The sequence below is a fragment of the Capra hircus genome, chromosome 22 (genome assembly GCF_001704415.2).
Source record: "Capra hircus breed San Clemente chromosome 22, ASM170441v1, whole genome shotgun sequence".
NCBI lineage: Eukaryota > Metazoa > Chordata > Mammalia > Artiodactyla > Bovidae > Capra > Capra hircus.
This window is the reverse complement of record NC_030829.1, coordinates 29,145,370-29,167,882: the sequence shown is the minus strand read 5'-3', so window position 1 is coordinate 29,167,882 and position 22,513 is coordinate 29,145,370. Positions and strand designations below refer to the sequence as shown.

Genomic DNA, 22,513 nt, shown 5'->3' with positions numbered 1-22,513 from the left:
AGTAGTTGCCTGGAGACAAAAAGGAGCAAAGGCAATTACAAAGGGGCAAGAGGAACTTTTTAGTAGTAACAGACGATCATTATCTTCTTTATGGTGGTTTCCCAGTTTATATTCTTTAAATGTGGAGTTTTTTATATGCCAAATACACCTTAACAAAACTGAGAAAAAATAAACACAAATGACAAGATGTTGTGCTTTATTTCCTGACTGCAGTATAATACTTCTTGGTTTCTCTTAAATAATCAATACAAAGGATTACATGTAACAGTTTATGCAGAAATTATACGTTAGTGTACAAAATTTACACAACTTTTACTGTTCATCATCTTTTAAATCAGGAGATAAAAATCTAACTGTTCAGTACTATTTGATGATACATTCTAGAAATGCTACAAATAGGTCATCTTCTTGTAGAGCAGAGTTATTTTCTCACTAACTTCTTAAGTATTTTCAAAATACTCTATATTCATTCCTAGTAATTTTAACTGGCAATAGAGCCTGACATTTTAGCTGTAAATCTAGTATCAATATGATCATTACCATTTCACACACACATACAACACACCCTATAAATTATAACATGCATCTCTCCAGAGGAAACCATCTGCGCTGCCAGAGTTTCACCAAGGCATAGAGTGGTTTTCCTGATGACTGGAAGAGACCATAAATCAGGCTTGTTTACAACTTCATGTGATTTGGGGGTCACTATGTTATTTCTCATATTCCCTACATACAGAAATCCTACTCTTTTTCTATGTCCACAACCAGTATCTGGTCCAAACCATTTTATGTCCAGCGCAAGAAAAGATATGAAAGGAACAATACTCAGCTAGGCTGAATTTACCTAAAGGTCAGTTATCTAGTCAGCTCTGAGTCTGGAAAACTCAGAGGTAAGCAAAGAAAAGTACTAATTTATCAATTTCCATTTGCCACAAGCCTCTTTGGTCTAATTCCAGGGCCTGGGTTTGTCTGGTGTTTTATTTGGGGGGTTTTCCGGGCGGGCAGGGGTGTGTGTGACAGCAGTGATAAAAAGGTTGAAACTAAAATGATTAAAGTGAACTTGGGAGTTAGATGAGGAAATTCTAAATCATGTAAGACAACTGGAAACTGATGCATTCATCACTCCACATTCATCACGCTTATTTTGCCTCATCTCACAGGGCAGAAGTAGGGGAGGCCAACAATACTGGTTTCTTTGATTTTAAATACAGCCAATGGAATGAGTTACAAATGTCTTCATTCACAGGCAATAAAATGCATTCCACAAATGTTTGCTAAACTGAAGGTCAAATCATATACCCAAGAACAGGACTAGAGAAGTCTGATTTGTCTGCACACTACAAATATTCTGAATATGAAGAACAATTCATAAGTTCAAAAGCCGATTCTTTAAAGGAAAGAAAAAAATACAAAGGACAGAAAAAAACCTACATACTGTATCTTACATTCTACAATCCAGGTAGGTCTATTCAATTACATAAAAGACTTTTAAAATGAAATTCATAGCAGCCACCACCATAAGCCAAGTTAGAAGTTAGCTCTGACCTATATTGAAAATCTCATCCATTAGCACCAGGGTTTGAAAAGTTTAAATGACACAAAAGTATTCAATATATACTTGTCATTAAAGGTTTTTCCATTTCACCATACTGCCTACAACTAAGAAGCTAAACTAATGTAAATCTGAATTTTACTCTATAGACATTTGAACAAGAGTTACCAACAAAAATTTCTCAAGTATTATTTCATATAAAACTATATAGACCCTAGATAAAGTAAAGGGAAATGGGAAAAGATAATCAAGACCTGTTTACTCGCAAAATCACTGAAGTGGAAACAAAACAAACTTTGGTGCCAGAAAAACAAAACTAAAAAGGACATTTCAGCATTCTACGAGTCACTGAGAAAAACAAGGCAATACCCTCATGCCAACTTTCTGTGAGCAGGTTACAGACAGAATTAATTCTGAAAATACACCTTCAAAACCATGGAGGATCACAATGACTTGTCAAGTTAGCGTACACTGATTAAGTACTAGGATTAACTCTAATACTAAATTTAGCAAAAGTTTCTACTCATCAGCCCAGTTGCTGTATACTAAAATTATTCAAATTTTATAGGACATTTCCTGCTTGTAAATATCCTCTAAAACTAGGTATTAAGTTTCCATGTTAACATCTGTTTAGAAACTTTTAGTCTCTATTTTCACTGAGAATTTAGTCTCAGAATTCATGCTCCAGTTATTAACTGTTCACTACTAGCTAACAGGTTATTTAAAATGTAACAAATTCATTTTTACCAAAACATAATAATGCATCAGGAAAAACATCTTCTCACATGAAATTCATTATGAAATCAAAGAGTTCTGAAAATACTAATTCAGAGGCTTACCAGCTGAAAAGGGAAAGATGTGGGACTTCACTCCTGAAAAACTAACAGGTAAAATTCAAACATGTCTAAATTATTAAGCAATTCAAAAAATTCTCTAGTCCACCTCTTGAAGATCCTTTTGCTAAGAGAAATACAATCATTCTGAGTCCCACAGCTGCAAACTTTCTAGGAGAAATAAGACTTTGTGATCTTGTCAATTTTAATCCACCTTTTCCTCCTCAGCCATACTTTTGAGTCTAGACCCTCTAGTCACTGTTTTACAAAACTTTCAAGATAACTCTGTTTCTAAAACCTTTGAGCCAGCAAGCACAGAACTGAATGGAATTTAAGAGGAAGCATTCTTTAGTTCTCCTGAGAAGGATCATCTTTTTAAAACAGACACCACTACAGAAGAATTCTACCTTACAATCAATCGTTGTCTTAACTGTGAGCAGAAAAGCACGTATCAACTTGAAAGGGAGAAAATCAAGAGACCTAACTTAACAGTTAACAACAGACTATGCAAAGAATAAATGTAAAATCAGAAACTAAAGAGGGGGAAGTAAACTACAGTCTGCAGTATTTCCTAGTCACTTACCAAGGGTTTTTTTTTTTTTTTATTTAATGGACATGTGCAGAGAGGGTAAACCAATACTCTACAATTATTTTACAAAGGAAACAGGATTTTTAAAAAAGAGATTAGGAGAATGGATTACACCCTAGAGGGTTCAATGAAGAATACAACAGCAACAGCACAGAAGAACCTGCCTCTGAAAATGTAACCATATGCACACTGTGCATGCTCATGAAAGCTTCAAAAGAAAATTTGGGGAACAAACACAAACAAGCGGTTCTGGTACAGAATGATGCTATGCTAGAGATGCATACAAAGTGCTTCAATGATCACAAAAGAAAAGAATCAAGGAAGGTTTCCCGAAAGAGTTCACAGGAGCTGGGTCTAGGCAGCTGTTAAGAGTCATTAGGCAGCACAACAGCATGAAAGAACACGCTGAAGGAACACTAAGTTTGACTGGAAGGTGCACAGTAAGATACGGCATGGATGAGCAGGTGGGCAGGACAGCGCCAAACCAAGGTGGGCCTTCTATGTCATGTTTAAGGAAACAAGTCAATACCTCCTTCGGCAACAAGGCAACAACCAAGAATTCTAAGCAGATAAGCTACACCAGCTACATGTTTTCTGGGCGTGTGACGTGACTGGCAGACAAGTCTCAAGGCTAATGCAATGGTCCAGGTGCAGGTCTCAACCACAGGCTTGTGATTAATTAAGTTCATAATTAAATAAAACATGAAATAATCAGGAACTAAATTAAGGTAATAACAACAGAAAAGAGAAATAAATCAACAGAATTCTGTATCTGACTGCTACAGGTGGAGTCTAAATTCATATATTTGGATTGCATGGCAAAATAGATGGCAATGCCATTTTCAGACAAGACTAAATAGAAAACAAAAGGAAATCCTGTGAGGTTGGAAGATCCAAGTCAAGTGTAACTGCTATTTTAACTTCCATTAGGAACGTGAACTCTAAGATTCATTATCTGTAAAATGGAAATATAACCATATACACACCATGGCCATGTAAAGATTGACTGAGACAGTGTATGAAATGAACAGGGCCTGCTATACGTTAAATGGGCATTAAACGGTGGCCCTTACCAGCATTATTATTGGGTTGAGTGCAGAACTGATCAAGTCTTTGAGGAGCTATATCCCACTGTCCTTCCTGTTACCCCTAATGAAGCTCCTTCTGGATCTGTGTTACATTTACAGTTCCTAGCGGTCCATGGGGTCGCTAAGAGTTGGACACGACTGAGCGACTTCACTTTCACTTTTCACTTTCATACACTGGAGAAGGAAATGGCAACCCACTCCAGTGTTCTTGCCTGGAGAATCCCAGGGACGGGGGAGCCTGGTGCCTGCCGTCTATGGGGTCGCACAGTCGGACACGACTGAAGAAACTTAGCAGCAGCAGCAGCTCACTTGATAAAGTTGTCCAATAAACGCTAAGCATGAGAAAGTCCAAAAGTACACCTGTTCTATAAGAACCCAGCTTTGACTTGGAGTATGACGCAAGCGTTAACTATTTGAGTAATAATACAAACTTAAAAAAAAAAAAAAAAGCATCAGCAACATCTTGTTGAGGTATAGCTGGTTTACAATGTTGTGTTAATTTCTGCTGTACAGCAAAGTGATTCAGTTATATATATGTGTGTGTATACACACATTCTTTTCATTAGTTTATCACAGCTTATTAAATATAATTCTCTGAGCTATACAATAGGACTTTGTTGTTTATCCATTCCTTAAACTTGTTCTTTTAATTAAATGCTATAACAAAGAGTAAGTAAGAATACCCCTAGGGCTGCAGTACCCCTGTCTTACCAAAAAGAAATCATCTTCCACACTAGGTGTTCTGTCAGGAAGCCCGCATCTTAAAGATCCTTACTAGATTAACTGAATCTAGTGTTCTGGTCAGTCTGCAATGAGCTTAATCTATCTGGCAAAATCAGGGACAAGGATTTGTTAACTCATAAATGAAGAATTTAAAAATAAAAAGATTAACTATAACTTAAATAGGAAACTACATAGCCATATATAAACTCGACAATACCAGAAAGTTTTCACAAATAAAGAACTCCTATTGAGAGACTGTGAAATGTGCAGCCAGTTTTATAGCTTGTGGGTGGAGGGTTAAGACATTACAAATACATTATTTTCCATATATTTTAAGACAAGTATTTGGCATCCATGATATTTAAGAGTCATTATAAGCTACCAAAACTGACATACATCACAGTATTTCAAAATTGGAGGAAACACAGACATCATTCAGTTCTGTGAATTTCAGGGTATTTCAAGTGTTAACTGCAATCCAGTTCTACATTTTAACCTTGTACACAAATCTGTACAGGTATGTTTTATTACAATATATTATTTTTTAATTATATAACTGTAGCAGCAGACACTGTGTACAGTGAAACTTCTAAGAAATTCTAGACTGCCCCTGACAAAATAGTAGAAATCTTTGAAACATGACTATATCAAATTTCATCCCCAAAGTCAATCAGAATAGCTACATCCCACAATTCTCACACCCCTCCAATAAAGGAAAACAAACACACACTGAAGCAGAATTTCATGCTGTTAAGTATCACCAAGATCAGAAATGATGACTCTTTTTGTAGGAGTTCTGATGGGTTCTTTGTGAAAGATTCATAGCCCTCAACCTACAGTAAAGATAATATAGACAAGAAGAGAGGTATTGTCAGGTAAATCATGCTAAGCCAAAGGAAAACTGAGAAGGCAAAGAGAAAACTAAGGGGCAAAGAACATTTCACCTACCTCCCCTCTTGTTGTGAGCACCAAAACATAATTCCCCTTCTTATAAATATGCTTCAGTGATGTACACCAAAGTACTTGTGTGAAGATGACTTGATAGCAACAAATTGGAGGTCCTGTGACTTCAATTTAATTGAAGAAGAAACCAGAAGTTCCACAATGCACAAAGTGTAAAGAGCATCTACATATTATAACACAGAAACTGAACACCTGATGATACATGTTCCACCTGACTCCACTCAGGAGACGGCTGCCTTCTACTGCACCACTGCCTCGAGAGTCAATCGTTCACAAACTCCTTGCCTCTCACCACTGACTTTTAATGGTGGCATGCAATGTTCTTTCAAAGAATTGTGTAATATTCTGAGTAAGTCAAGCGATGAACAGCACTTCAAACAGCACTTAAAGAATATGATTTTAAGGCGGTCAGCACATATAGCATACTCTTAGCCCATTTTTATGGGTATATTTAGCCAACAGATAGAATGATAAACCTGCAACTTTGTGAGAAACATAACAACGAGCAAAATATATCACCTTGCCTATACAGGCTTATATTAACATTTTTACAACATAGGTGATCTGATTCAGCTAATAATAATGACAGGATAATTCTGAAAGAGGTAGCTATTCAACTCACATTCTGTCACCACCCTCTCCTAATTTAAATGGCCCTAGACGAGGATGATATGTTTCTTCTCTGAGGTGGAAAATGTGGAAGGGAAAGAATCAAAAGAATATAGTTAGAACACTTTGGTATCATATTTGCCTGTTTAATTATACTCATTTTTCTATTTCTTCTATTTTACTAACTTGGGTATGAAATCAATTAAGTTATTTCACTTTTCTGAGTCTCAGCTTCTTCAACAGTGAAAGCTGGAATAACAACTACCTCTCAGGATTGCTCTGAGTACTGCACTGGGAAAACAGACATAAAACTGGTATGCAAAACGTAAAGTACTATGCAAATACACTGTATTTGAGGATATCATCTTAGAACTTACAGTCCAAATGTTTGAGTGCCTCATGCAGTATTTTGGACATAAATTCTCAAATATTTGTCCATTCATTCAGCCATAATTTAAAAGTTAGTGCCCAAAACTTTAATTCTGGAACCAAAGATTATCTCATATACTTCTTACATATTTATTCACTACTAATAATACTAAGAAATCAGCTGTGCCTTTAGAATGGTTAGTCGTTTAGTACACAATCTATTAACACACCCAAGGTCTCAATATTGCATATGACAGATGTGATGTTACTCAAACTTAGGTCTGACGCCAAAGCCCTGACTTTCAACTCCTACTGTTACTACTCTCTAACACAAGAGCCACGAGGGACTTGGGGCTATTGAGCACTTGCAACACGGCTAGTCTGAATCGACTTGTGCTGTAAAACACACAACGGATTTTGAACACCTAGTACGAGAAAAGAATGTAAAGTATCTCACTGCAATTTTATATTGATTACAAGCTGAAATCATGATTTAGACATAATGGATTAAATAAAATATATTCTAAAACTAATTTCACCTAGTTTTATTTATTGTTGCTACTACAAAGTTTAAAATTACTTGTGGCTTATAATGCCTATACTGGATAACACTGATTTAGAATATCATACAGGATTTTGTGAATCAAAAGAGCACAGTTTTTTAAATGTTTTAATTTTTAAATAAATTTTTATTGGAATATAGTTGCTTTACAATATTGTGTTAGTTATTGCTGTACAACAAAGAAAATCAGCTAACATATACAAATTGGATTGGCAGAAAGGTCATTTAAGTTTTTCTGTACCATGCTATGGAAAAATCTAAACAACGTTTCTAAACAACCAATCCAATGTATTCCCCCCACCCCCTTTTTGGATTTCCTTCCCATTTTGGTCAACACAGAGCACCGAGTGGAGTTCCCTGTGCTATTCAGTAGGTTCTCACCAGCTATCTATTTTATACACAGCAGTCCCAATCTCCCAGTTCATCACATATCTCCTGCCCACCTTGGTATCCCGTCTGTTCTCTATGTCTCTATCTCTATTTCTCCTTTGCAAGTAAGTTCATCTGTACTATTTTTCTAGATTCCACATCTAAGCGATGTTATACAACAAGAGCACAAGAAAACTTTAAATTTATAAACATAGTATGTTTTAGAGTATACAGGTATTTTCCCATCCTAGCTGCCGTTTTAATACCAAGTTAGTTTAACCTGGGCTTCCCTGGAGGCTCAGTAGTCAAGAATCCACCTGTCAATGCAGGAGTTTGATCTCTGATCTAAGATCCCACATGCAGCGGAGCAACTAGGCCCATGTGCTAAAGTGTGTACTGGCCCTGCACTCTAGAGTCCTGCAACTGCAACCACTGAGTGCATGCGCTGCAACTGCTAACGCCTGCATGCCTGAGAGCCTGTGCTCCACAACGGGAGAAGCACCGCAATGAGGAGCTTGTGCATCCCAACTAGAGAGTGATCCATCCTTCCACAGCTACAGAAAGCCTGTGCAGCAACAGAGACCCAGCACAGACAAAAACTAGTAAATAAGTAAAAATAAACATCAAAAAACCCCACTAAGTTAGTGTAATCAATATGAACAGAACTTTAAATTTCCTTAACCTAAAATATGATTTTGCTTAAATTTCAATTTCTAGAATAAGATAATTATTTTTAAAATCTTCTATCATGAACATTGGTTTTTCCAACTAGAAAACTGATACTGGCTCATTAATACTACAGAAACTACAGAAAAGCACACAGAAAAAAATCCCATCATCCCACCAAACAGAATTAATATTTTGATCAGTCATTACTTCTAGGTATGTATGGCAGATGAAATCACATGAAATAATATTTAACGTGGGATTATACTGTTTACCATTTATAACTTGCTTTCTCTAATAAATTAAGAGCATTTTCTTTTATTACATATTAGTTCTAATTTTTTTTCCTTAAATTTTTGTTGTTGTTCAGTCACTAAGTCATGTACAACTCTTTGTGATCCCATGGATGGCAGCATGCTAGGCTCCTCTGTCCTTCACTATCTCCTGGAGTTTGCTCAAATTCATGTCCACTGAGTTGATTTTGGAGCCCAAGAAAATAAAATCTGTCACTGCTGCCACTTTTCCCCTTCTATTTGCCATAAAGTGATGGGACTGGATGTCATGATCTTAGTTTTTTTAATGCCGAGTTAAATTTTTATTTGGAAATAATTATATATTCACAGGAAGTGGCAAAAATAGTACAAGGTCCTATATAAACCTTACCTAATTTCCTCAAAACTGCATCTTAATTATAGTACAGTATCAAAACCAGGAAATTTACATTGGTATAATACATGTAAACAGCTCTATGCCATCTCATCACACATGTGGATTCATGAAGCCATCACTACCATCAAGATTCAGATCTGTTTCATCACCACAAGCATCTCCCTCTTGCTATTAGTCACATCAATCTCCCTCCTTTCTCCATCATCCCTAATGCCTGACAACCATTAATTCTGTATTTCAAGAATATTAATAGCATCCTACAACAGGTGACCTTTGGAGACTGGCTTTTTTCTCTCAGCACAAGGGCCCTTTGATATCCATGCCAGTTGTATGCATCAACAGTTTGCTCCTTTTTAAGAACTGAGTAATAGTCCATGGTACGGATGCACCATTCTGAAAGACACTTTTCTTTCCAGTTTCAGCCTATTACAAGTAAAGCTGCCATGGACACTTGTGAACAGATTTTGTGTGAATAAAAGTTTTAATTTCCCTGGGATAAACGTCCAGGAGTCAAATTTCTACCTTGTTTTTAAAAAAAAAAAACTGCCCAAACCTTTTTCAGAGTAGTTGTACCATTCTACATTCCCACCACCAGTGTATGAGAGATCTCAAAACATTTTTAAGAGATGCAAAATATTTACAGCTATTTGACGGCTTCTAACAGGCTACGGTTTTTCCAGTGGTCATGTATGGATGTGAGAGTTGGACTGTGAAGAAAGCTGAGCACCGACGAATTGATGCTTTTGAACTGTGGTGTTGGAGAAGACTCTTGAGAGTCCCTTGGACTGCAAGGAGATCCAACCAGTCCATTCTGAAGGAGATCAGCCCTGGGATTTCTTTGGAAGGAATGATGCTAAAGCTGAAACTCCAGTACTTTGGCCACCTCATGCGAAGAGTTGACTCATTGGAAAAGACTTTGATGCTGGGAGGGATTGGGGGCAGGAGAAGAAGGGGACGACAGAGGATGAGATGGCTGGATGGCATCACCAACTCGATGGACGTGAGTCTGAGCGAACTCCGGAAGATGGTGATGGACAGGGAGGCCTGGCGTGCTGCGATTCATGGGGTCGCAAAGAGTCGGACACGACTGAGCGACTGAATCGAACAATTCCATGCCAATTCCCACACAGGGAACTTCGTTTTTGTTAAAATGATGCCATTAGTATACATACACAAAAATTTTTGCATACAGATCACATAAATTCCTATATGATAAATTATTGGGTAATGAGATACAAATATTTTAAAGGCATTTGCTACCAAATGCCATGACGACCTTCAAAAAACTTAAATCAACATACACACCACCCACCAATGGTCTGTGAGAATGTTCACGTCCTAATCTCACTAAAGTATCTTTTCCCATCTTTAATTTTTTACTTGCAAAAAACATTATCTTGTTTGGTATATATATGAATAATGGGAAAGTTGTATACATTTCCCACATTTCCTGACTTAACTTGTAGTAGTTTCATAAATTATCTGTTCATATTTTTTGCCAACATTTTACTGGAATGTTGGTGTATTGATTTTAAGACTTGGTTCTGTCTCTGACTTATGGTGCAAAGAAAGAGGAGTTTAAATAAATATATGTGAAATTCAACCCAAGTGTTACTAATGCAAGATTATCAGTGATTTTAGGATGCAAAAAATAAACTAGTTTACTTGATATGGTCCCCCAACTTATCAGTACTCCTATATTCCACACAATGTGGAGGAATCGACACTAATGCCAGCTCCGGATTAAAAATATGCTTCTTAGAATGTTATCACTTACTTAAGTTCACTTTAAATACCAAGACATAATTTTTCCATAACAAACATCAAAAACAATCATCTTCAGAGGACTGGGTGGTTTCTCTTTAAAGGAGAATGACTGCAGCCATGAAATTAAAAGATGCTTACTCCTTGGAAGGAAAGTTATAACCAATCTAGATAGCGTATTAAAAAGCAGAGACATTACTTTGCCAACAAAGGTCTGACTAGTCAAGGCTATCGTTTTTCCAGTGGTCATGTATGGATGTGAGAGTTGGACTGTGAAGAAGACTGAGTGCTGAAGAATTGATGCTTTTGAACTGTGGTGTTGGAGAAGACTCTTGAGAGTCCCTTGGACTGCAAGATCCAATCAGTCCATTCTGAAGGAGACCAGCCCTGGGATTTCTTTGGAAGGAATGATGCTAAAGCTGAAACTCCAGTACTTTGGCCACCTCATGCAAAGAGTTGACTCATTGGAAGACTCTGATGCTGGGAAGGATTGGGGGCAGGAGAAGGGGACGACAGAGGATGAGATGGCTGGATGGCATCACTGACTCGATGGACCTGAGTTTGGGTGAACTCTGGGAGTTGGTGATGGACAGGGAGGCCTGGCGTGCTGCGATTCATGGGGTCGCAAAGAGTCAGACACGACTGAGCGACTGAACTGAACTGAAACCAGTTTCCAAAGTATGCTCCCTAGACCAGCAGCATCAAGATCACCTTGGAACTTGTAAGAAACGCAATGCTACCCCAGACCTACTTAATCAAAAACTGAGAGCCTACATATGAAATCATATCTGTTCTTAGAAACCAGTCACCAGGTTTGTTCTCTCCAACTAACCACCACACATTTGATATTTTAAGACCAATAAGTTGATGAAACTTGCATCCTACATCACCCTTAATTTCTTGTCCCTTCCAAAGGCTTTTGAAGTGTTCTCTTCAACTGTATTGCTAATGATATCAAATTATAGAGAAAATGTTATAAATAAGTTTTAAGATGCTTCTTTTACATCCCCGCTTCCTAGCTTCTTTTCCCAATCAAAGAATAACCTACATAGATTTTCTAAATTGACTGAGGGAGGAAAGGAGAGGAGCAATAAAGATCTAATTATATTTAAAAATAAAAATTTCATTGTTTACCCTGTGATTTCAACTATCGACGGTCCTCAACTTAATGATGGCTCACAACTTAGGATTTTTCGACTTTGATGGGGCAAAGTGGTACACAGTCAGTAGAAACCACACTTCAAATTCTGATCTTTCCTCGGGCCAGAGGCATGGGGTCCAGTACTCTCTGGTGATGCTGGGCAGAGGGCAGGCCCTGGAGCTCCCTAACAGCCACACAGTCGGCAAGACAAACAACCGATGCACTTACAACCATTCTGTGCCCAGACAACCATTCTGTTTTTCACTTTCAGTACAGTATTCAAACATTACATGAGACATTCAACAGTTCATTCAAGAATTAGCTTTGTGTTAGGTGATTCTGCCCAACTGTAGGCCATCATAAGCGTTTTGAGGTGTTTAAGGTAGTCTAAGCCAAGCTGTGATATTTGGCAAGTTAGGTGTTTTAAATGCATTTCACCTTTCACTATTTTCAACTTATGATGGTTTTGGACATAATCCCATTTTAAGTCGAAAAAGGTCTGTACTTCTGATTCCTGAGTTACACAGGGGTTTATTTGCAATGCCTTTACTGAGAATTCATCTTTGGCATCCATCTGTGTCAATCACTACACAGAACTGAAACTATAGCTAAATAAATAAATGAATGAGTCAACACTTCAACTTAACAGCAGTAATTAATTCAAATAACAGTAATGTACACCACGTACAAGGTGCAACTATCAAGTTATGGGTATGTTAACACAGTGGACAGCATAGCCTAACATTTTCAACAACACTAAAGATGCTCTGTAGCCATTTCTAAACTGCCTTTAGGTGCCAGCTTACAAGCACACTCACCTAGTTCCTTGCTTAGTCGCTAAGTGGTGTCTGACTCTTGCAATGCCATGGACTGCTACCTAGTTCCTTAACACACCTCAAAATTGGTTTTACACAATAAGATTGATCCTCTGCTTTATTTGCACACTTCTCCATATGACTTTTGGCAGCTTAAATCACCAAATGCTCAACAAAAAGAGAAGAATGGTCACAGTTATTGTTTAGGTAAGTGTGCTAAAACTCTGAAGCCCCAAACCACTCCAGGCAGTACTTTAAATGCACAGGCCAGGGTCTCCAAGGTTCCAGTCTGTGTTTAATTTCTAGAACATGTTTAGGAAACAAAACCAGAAAATGAGAATACTACTTCTTAAGGACATACTTTATAAAGACAAACTTCCCCTAATTCAATAACTTTACAGACAAAACGCAAGCCCTAATGTGCAGAAATATGTATCAGAACTCTTTAACTGGAACAGTTTTAAAGGCAACTCCAATTCAAACTTCCAGTCTTCATCTATTCTATATACATTTACTGAACCCCTACTGAGCGCCTGGCTCTGTAACACACACACAAAGAAAGACCATGCCCTCAAAAAGGTGAAAACATAACAGAGGCAATCAAGGAAAAATACGGTTCAAATGTTATGAAGAGGCATACATGACTGTAGGGCACTGGAAAAAGACTTCCCAAGACGTCTAGAAGGACAAACAGGAGCCAGCCAAGCTAAGGTAGGAAGCACATCGGAGAAGAAATCCAGGGGAAAAGAATGTGTGGAGGTATGGAAATGAGACAGTATGGTCCATACAGGGAAATGCCAGGCAGTTCAGTATGAAAGACACAAGTGCTGTGTGGGGGAGGCAAACGGTGTGGGGGCAGGCTGCATCCCGCAACTCTAAAGGAACAGTAAAGGACCAAATCAGAAAGCCTTTGTGATAGTTAAGGATTTGGACTTTACCCTAAGAACAATGAGAACCAGGAGATAATCTAAGCTGTCCAAGTGGTGAGGCCCAAGAACCAGTTGGATCTGTTTGTCACGTGTATTCATGCATGGGGGTGGTGACAGGTGGTTAATAAATAGTATCTGGGAATTATCAAGCTGTAAAGACAAGTGGGAAGGTACGGGTGACATCTGAGTGTGAACAGTTAAAAAGGAGAAAGCATAGAACTAACTTGCATCCAGTTGTATAACAAACCCCATATCAAGAACCAAAAAGGCATAGTTTAAATCTCAGATTCAGTGAGGAGGTCTTCCCCCAAATACCCCTCAAAACAGGGTCTCCACCTCCTCTAAAACAATCGCTTGCATTCACAACCACTGGTCATCTTTTTATAGTCTTATCTTTTCAACAAGTTTGTTAGGTTCCTTCAGAGCAGGAATTTTGTGTTTATTTAACCAAAGCCTTGAAATATAAATGATTGATGAACAATATTACTCATGACAGGCAAAGTTTACTCTATTTATATACTCTAGAAAGTTCCACATACCAGGTTTTCCTCCTTTCACCTAATGATATGTGGATTTATGCTGCTGCTGGAAGGAGATGGCCGAGTTCAAGTATGTAGGTAGTGAACAGAAGTTGAAGAGAGATTCTATCTCTAGAACGTGTTAGAGGTCTGCATGCAGAGTTCAACACTTAAGATATTCTTATGATAAAACAGCACTGGTAAAATAAGCAAGAACCACACACAACATGAATATTCACAAATATAAGAATGAGTGTAAGAAGCCAGACCCAGAAGTGTACATGCTGTAAGTTAAAAGCAAGCAAAACTCATCTGCAGTGTCAAAAGTAAGGACAGGGTTGGGATGGGGGAAGTGACTGGAAGGGGGCCCAAAGGGCTTTTTGGGTCCTGTTAATATTCTATTTCCTAATCTGGCTGCTAGTTACACAGGTATGCTCACTTTGTGAAAGTCATCAGGTCTTACAAGTATGGTTTCTGCACATCTCTGTATGTATGCTACAATTCACAAAGTTCACTTAAAAATAAACAAGCAAAAAAAAAAAAAAACACCAGAAGAGCAAATGATAGTGTAAAAGATGTCACAAAGAGAAAAGGCCCTGGCGATGGGTCAAGAGGGCAAATGAGAACTACAGTGATTGCAAAATGTTTTAGTTCAAGTCTAGAGATCCACTATTTCCTCAAGTACTAAGAACTGTGTTAGTGCTGAGAACTATTTCGCTAAACTACATACAATTAGTTGGAATTTCTTCAGCATCTATGACAGTACACAATAAATACATGATGCATGAAAAAATAACACATAACTGAATCCATTTAACATCTCCTATTCGAGGAACAGTTAACCCTTAAACAACATGGGTTTGAACAACACAGGTCCACTTATACACGGATTTTTTCCATAAACACATACTACAGTACTGCACATTCCGTGGGTGGTTGAATTCACAGCTGCAAAACTGAGCCTGCAATCCAGGACACCTGGGTTCAATTCCTGGGTCGGGATGATCCCCTGGAGAAGGAAATGGCAATCCACTCCAGTACTCTTGCCTCGGAAATCCCATGGACAGAGGAGCCTGGCAGGCTACAGTCCATGGGGTCACAAGAGTCGGACACGACTTAGCAACTAAACCACCACCACCAAGGCAGGTCCTAGAACTAATGCCCTCTGGATACCAAGGGACAACCGTTAAATGTTAATGTCCAGCTACACACAGAGGCATGGCAATCAGCACCCCTCATCTCCCAGTTGTTCAAGGGTCAATTGCAACAGTATATAGGCAGCTGGCCAGACTTTCGTCTACAAGTTTAACTAAAAGTTTATTAGCCTGGGCATAAAGGCTCAAACTCTATAAACTATCCCCAACCAAATGAGCAAACTGGTGCAGGTAAACCTCCAAAAAAAAAAAAGTTATCCCCTTGTTCCAGAAGAAAGCAGCATGAGTGTTTCCTAAAAAGGCCAGTGTGCATTTCAATACTGTCTGTAAAACTGTTGCTCCAGCCAGTTCTCACCACTCTAGTTCCCTATCCTGCTCCAACTTCCTTGGAGCACTGATCTCCAGCTGAAACGATCTTTTTCTTCTGTTCACTTGTTTATTTTCTTTTCCTCTCCATAGTACTTTAAGCTTCATGAAAACAAAGATCTCATCTGTCTGTACACCACGTACACAGAGCCCAGATGACTGTGTACTCAATAAAAGCTTGTCAATCACAACTGCCCAGGTAATTTATTGATACTTTAAGGTCACCAAGTATACATAAGATCAAGTCAGTAACAATAAATCAGTTAAGTCCAGTGTAACAGCAAACACAAAATAAATTATCACTTCGTTTCTGGGTTAAGAATAATCTCTAACCTGTACCCGCTTTTGCACCAACTATGAAGCTGAAATGTTTAACAAGGTTTGATGATTTGGAAGACGGATAATTTTCTATGTACTTTATGGAGAAATTTTATGAAAAGGCAAACACTAAAATAAAACCAGTGCGGGGAGTTCCTGGTGGTCCAGTGGTTGAGCATCCACTTGCCGACGCAGGGGACATGGGCCCAATCCCTGCTCTGGGAAGACCCCACATGCCGCAGAGCGACTAAACCCATCCTGCAACTACCGAAGCGAATGCACCCTAGAGCCTGTGCTCTACCAGAGAATCACCACAATTGAGTCGTCCCTACTCCCCGCAACTGAAGTTCAAGCGTAGCAACAAAGGATCCAGGGCAGCCAAACATTAATAAAAATTGTAAAACTAAAAAAAAAACAAAACAAAACAAAACAAAAAAAAAACCCAACGTGGTCTAAGAAGCAGAACCGCGGTGGCAGATGACCCAGAACTATTGGGGAAGGAAGCCCTGCTCCACTCTAGGTGAGGCCAGAGTGGAGACTCTCCAGCTCTCTGGGAGTCTTCCTATCTGAAAAGTATCACAGGATGATGCACCTCTGAAGCTTTCGGCAAAGACGAAAACTTTTCATGTCTCACTAAATACGTGCATTTTCCCCCTAAAACTTCTCAAGAACTTCATGACAAGTCAAGAGACTCTAAAGTTGTCAGGGTATCTCAATTTAGGGGGAGAAAACGTCCAAACTTGCAACTGCAAAGAATCAGGGAGTTCCTGGACAAGGGAATTATTTTACACACAGACAACTGAGTACTACCAATTCCCATTCAATATCCCGAGTACCAGGCTTTTTTTTTCTTTTCTTTAAGGCCACACCATTTTATTACACACCTAACCTCACTTGATTACTTGTCTGTAAAAGCTCTAAATAGAGTACATTTTTCAGGGGGTTAGTATTCAGTGCAGCACTATTATCAAGGCACCACTAATCAAGAAGAGCTGCAGCAGTATCCTAGTAATTTTTATTTTACAATATTTACTTACAGATAATTGCATTCAGAGAATTAACAAGACCAAAAGTAAAATACATTTATCAAGATGTCTAGGAAGTTATTACTCTGTCCAGTAGTCAAGAACTTCAACTTAGAAGAACAACGGTTAGGTAAATTTGTGAGTCTGTGGTTTTGTTGGGCTTTTTTTCCCTTTTAAAAGCTGATATCCTCTTTCATGAGATTTGCAAAGTGGGCTGGCAAATACTATTTAGGCTATCACCTAGGGAAGGGATAGTGTTTCTTCCCACTCACCACCACCTTCCATACACACTCCTTTATTTTCTATCTTGAAAAGCTCAGAGTACATCATCAGCATGGTGGGAAAACGAACATTTCAGCTGCAGGTGCCTCAGCTACTGAAGCCCACAAGCCCTAGAGACCATGCTCCACAAGAGAAGCCAGCACAATGAGAAGCCCAAGCCCCTCAACTAGAGAGCATCCCCACTTGCTACAACTAGAAGACCAGCACAGCCAAAAATAAATCACTCACTAAATAAATAATTTTTTAAAAGTGTATCACAGAACAGGCTTAAGGACACCATTCACAGCGACAGAAATGTTCCAAAACTGGTTTGTGGTGATGGCTGTATAGTCAATGTTTAAAATTAGCAAAAATCACTGAATTAAAAACTTATATAACTGGTCAATCTTTTAGTATGTCTTAATAAAGCTATTAAAAAAAAATAAAGAGTGGAATGCAATAGTTGGGAAAAGGAGTGTATTTAAGAACTAAAGAGATGCAAAACAAATCCAAAATAAAGATTTCCACTGCCCTCTGAACCTCCAAGTAGCCAACAAAGTATTTCTTCTTTCTTCCCTTAACAGATTCCTTTGGAGCTTCTGACCTTTCATTCTGCTCTGTGCTGCTACAAAAAGAAAAGACCTTCTGAATCACTTTCATGACTCTACCTGCAGAATTAAATTTATCTGGTACACATGGCAATAACAGTGAAAGATGGCAGGTAATTCTGTAGAAATCAATTCTTCTCCAGAAGAACTGAAGGGAGGGGAATTCTTCTAATTGATGCCCAAGCCAGATTGCTCAGACCTCCTGTAGCATTTTATGCATACCTCTCCTAGAGCCTTTATAATTTGGATTATGGTCATTCCTATACATGTCTTACCAACCTTCTAAAAAAACCCCTTCCTGTCTTCAATGTCTTGAGCAGGAATCTTTCACATCCTAGCAATTTAATAAATGTTCTTTGGATGAGTGACAGTATTTTCCAAATCAAACTGAAGAATATCAATTCTATTCTCAAAGAATACAGTCTGGATCCTACTGGACTACCATTAATTCAAAGCTGACTTCCTTACTTGATTATCAGATGATGGCAACAACGACATGAATGATGAACAAACTCCAGAATTACCACGAGCTACCCAACTGTCAAGGCTGTTATAAAATATCAGCTCAGAGCGAGAAAACCAAATTACTATACCAGTCAGCAGATTAGAAGTCCTTACATTACTTAAAATTTAAACTAAAAATCAAAAAAATTTTGCTTATTACCCAGCATCCAAAACCCAACAAGTTTTCGACTGCCATTTCTAATACCACATCTGATTAAAACTACACAAGGCATGGGACTTCCCAGTGATCCAGTGGCTAAGACTTAAACATTTCCACTGTAGGGTGTGCAGGTTCAACTCCTGGTCAGGAACTGAGATCCCACATGCTGTCTGGCAAAAAAATTTTTTTAAATAAATAAAACTATAAAAGGCAGCAAATGTCAAACCTTTGCTGTATCAATTAAATTACAAATAAAAAAGGCCCAGGGGAAAGACAAAGCAGTAGTAACTAGTATCACAGAGAAATCAGCCAACAGTTAATACACTGGATAGCACAAGACAAAAACCTGTCGAATTCACCCTTCTACATGAAATCCATTCACAGCATAGGAAGGCCAAAATGTTATTTGCCTTATTAATGACTTTTAGAACAGTCTTTTATAAAGACTTTTAGTTCTAACACACCAAAATACTGACAACCACCAACATGAAATTAAGTTATGTAAAAGTATCATGAGTTGGGTAAGAATCTAAATCCTCAGATCTCTTAAATCTGTGTTCAAATCCTACACAACCACAGACCTCAAAAAATCATAGACTCTTAAAGACAACGGATGAGTATCATGTTCCTGTATTTTCATTATTAAGAATTTAATATATTTGTTTAAAAAACTTAATTCTAATGTTGTCATCTATGGGTCTGAAGAAAATTTAAACATCTACATTGTTTTTAAAATCAACACCTTCCACGTGCTTCCAAAAGCTGATGAGTCAGATTTTTTTTTAATACATGTAGAAACTGAAATGCACTTTGTTATGAAATAATTATTCCCAGCAATACACTGGATGTAAACTTTTGAATTTATTTCTCTTCACTAGTGAAGTTCTCAAGTTCTTAGGAGTTTCCTAGTCATTACTTTAACATCATCTACGGTAACACTCAAAGCAAAACCACAATAAAGAGGTTTGGCCTCTGAGGGATTCTACACGTAAAAAAACATTACTCAAATAAAATACAATCACTATTGCTTTAAATAACAAATACATTTCTAAACTTTCATGTCATTTGATGGAATTCCCTGTTTTAAGTAGCAAAACAAGATCTATTGCGCTCCCAATGGGTGTTTTTAACTAAATGTGCTCTATAACAATACCAAATATTGATATGAATTTACTTTAAAAAGTACCTATGGGGAAATACTTTTAGCCCTGGAGTATTTTTACTTAAAGGTCTCATTACTTACAGTCAGTGAAATTCACAGAAGTGTTCCACCAGTAATTGGACCAATTCATCCCAGTTACATTCTTTAGGTTGCTCAATATCCTATTTAGTTCCAGGTATAAACAAAGCAACCAAACCCTAACAGGACACATTCACTTAGTTAAAGAACAACATCCAGTTAGAACTGTGCAGTACTATTACACGGTCGTGCTGGAAGATTACCAATTCAAAAACAAGTACCTGATGAAATGAGACCTTCAGCAATCGACTTTAAAGATGCACAGGAAAATCACTCATTCCATCTCATTTTCACACACACACTCCCCCAATGTCTGCCCATTAAATGACATAAAGAATAAAACTTCAAACTAAAATCACCGAAACAATACAAGATAAAAGTTAAAAGAGGACCGAAAGACTTAAAAAATCAGCTTTGAGATTTCATTCAAGTATATCTAAATGTTAAATCTGAAGTAGTTCAACTCGTTTTGATACCATACACTTTACTACCTTCACTAGAATGAAAAGGAATTCCTTCAACATTCTTTTCATTATAATAAAGCTCTAAACAAACTTCAGTATATCCACACTATTCATTACACATTTTCCAAAAATCCGTCCTCCATCACCATCCCTCATAAGCTAATCAGAAAAAACACAGACACACACAAACTGGCAGCTCGGTCTTTCAAAAAATGCACTTTATCAAACCCCACCATTTATTGTCAAGTGCAAGGGGTGGGGGGAGACAGCTGCAGTTCAAGACAGGAAAAGCACAACAACCCCGTTACTGTACAACCACCACCAAATTTCTCAGGGAAGAGAAAAATAAATCAGGATAGGCAAATTAAAAACATTCTGCACATGGCAAAAATAAAAGGTCCAATGTCCTACAATCCATAGCAAAAGTACTGCTTCCTGTCTTTTGGAGCCAATACCAATAAGCCAATGGATACAAGTGTCAAATAAATCCAGCGTCTGTTTGAAATAAGACGAAACCTGGGAAAATTCTCTCCCATAAATCATTCAGTGAACACGAGGCTTTGCACCCAACATGAAATTACACACAATCAAAACCACACATCAACCCCCTCCTCAACCTGCAAATGCAGAAAAAGCTGTAATCAACAAGTTGGAAAGAGGGCAGAAAGTAGAGCTCACAACCCTCTCCCCAATCTTGATTTTTTTAAAAAAAAAAGTCCTTTAACAAAAGGTAATAGAGATCTTCAAGTACCTGGTGGAGGTGCCTTTCCTCACATCGCAGATACTGCATTTAAAGGCTTCGGCGCTGTTTCTGAAGGTGCAGACGCTACAATCCCAAAAGCCTTCGTCTGCGGCAGGTTTTGCTTGTCTTTTTGGCCTTCAGAAGAGTGAGGAGAGGGGGAAAGGGGAGGGAAGAGTCAGGGAGCAGGAAAAAGGGGGAGCGACAGCAAAAACACAGGCGCTGGTGAGCCGTCGTAATTTCCCAGGAATCCGGCGCTGGAAACTTCTCTAAGACGACCACCCACCCACCCTTTTCAGGGCCAAGAGGAGGGACCGGGGGAGGGGACGGGGCGCCCCCACCGGCACCCTGCAGCCTCCGGGCCCGGGCTGTGCTGCCTCGCACAGTAGGCGGCGGCGGCGCCCCGGGAAGGGCCGCGGCGGGCGCAGGAAGCGGGCGGACTTGTGGACTTGAGCGTGGGGCTGGGGGGGCCGGGAGGGGAGCCGCGGGCCGGATCTGGAGGGGGCGCGCAGGGGCAGCCCGAGGCCGGCGGCGGGGAGTGGGCTGGCTCCTTCCCTCTCCCCTCCCATGCTCGCGCCCTCCCTCCCTCCCCACCTGGTTAAATCTCCCTTTGTCTGGGAGGAGTGGCGGCGGCGGCGGCGGCGGCGGCGGCGGCGGAGGGCGGCTGAGGAGGAGCCGCCATGGCTGCGGCGCGCACGGCCGCCGGCCCCGAGCGGGAGCGACACCGCCTCCCGCCGCCGCCGCCACCGCCCGCCGCCGCCGCCTCCCCCCGCCCCCGGATCTCCATCTTAGCAGCGCCTCCCCCCGCCCCGGGTGGCTCCGGGGCCTAGTCGTCGCCGGCCCCCGCCCGCCCCCAGCCCTCCCTCCCCTTCCGCCCCCTCGGCTCGGAGCAGGTACCTGGTCGGGCTCTTCTTGTCGCCCATGGTCATGGATGGGCTGTACCCCCGCCCCCCCCAAATCCGACACCCGCGCTGCTCGGAAGAGAAACGCCGTCCGGAGAGTCGTCGCGGACCGGCCCCCCTCCCTCCCCCGCGCCCGCCCGCCCGCCCTCAGCCGCTGGGGCTCGAGCTCCGGCCGCCGCCGACGCCGCCGCTGCCAGTCTCCGGACGAGACTAGTCCCCGCCAGCGCCGCCTCCGCCGAGTGACTGACGAGGGGCGGGGCCGGGCGCCGCGCGTCACTCGCCGGGCGGCCAATGGGAAGGCGGCGGCCGGCGCCGCGAGGGCGGGGGCGGGGCGCGGGGGAGGGCGGGGCGTGGTGGACGTGGGACGGGCCGTCGGTGTGCGTGCCCCGGAGTGTGTGCGCGCTGGGGGCGCGCGTGCCTGCTGGTGGCCCCGCGGCCCGGCGTGGCGGAGCGTGCGAGCCCGGCAGGGCGCACGTGGCCGCGCCCGGGTACCCACTCTGGGCTTTGGCCCCCGCGCGGCCGCCCCGCAGGGCTGTCGCAGGGCCCCGGGCCCCAAAGCCGCCCCGGGGAAGTAGTTGGGCGCAGTTTGCGCGAGCCGCTAGGGCTTTCAACC

The 22,513-nt window shown here is 40.4% G+C and overlaps 1 protein-coding gene across 1 annotated transcript in view; it reads right to left on the bottom strand.

Moving 5' to 3' along the window:
- Positions 1–22,121, bottom strand: part of RYBP (RING1 and YY1 binding protein) — a 72,816-nt gene extending 50,695 nt beyond the window's left edge. The window contains exons 1-2 of the mRNA XM_018038287.1: positions 21,896–22,121; positions 21,011–21,136 (exon numbers count right to left, since the gene is read on the bottom strand). Of these exons, the coding sequence (XP_017893776.1) occupies positions 21,011–21,136; positions 21,896–21,927 (158 nt within the window). The 5' untranslated portion in view covers positions 21,928–22,121. The remainder of the gene's footprint in view (positions 1–21,010; positions 21,137–21,895) is intronic.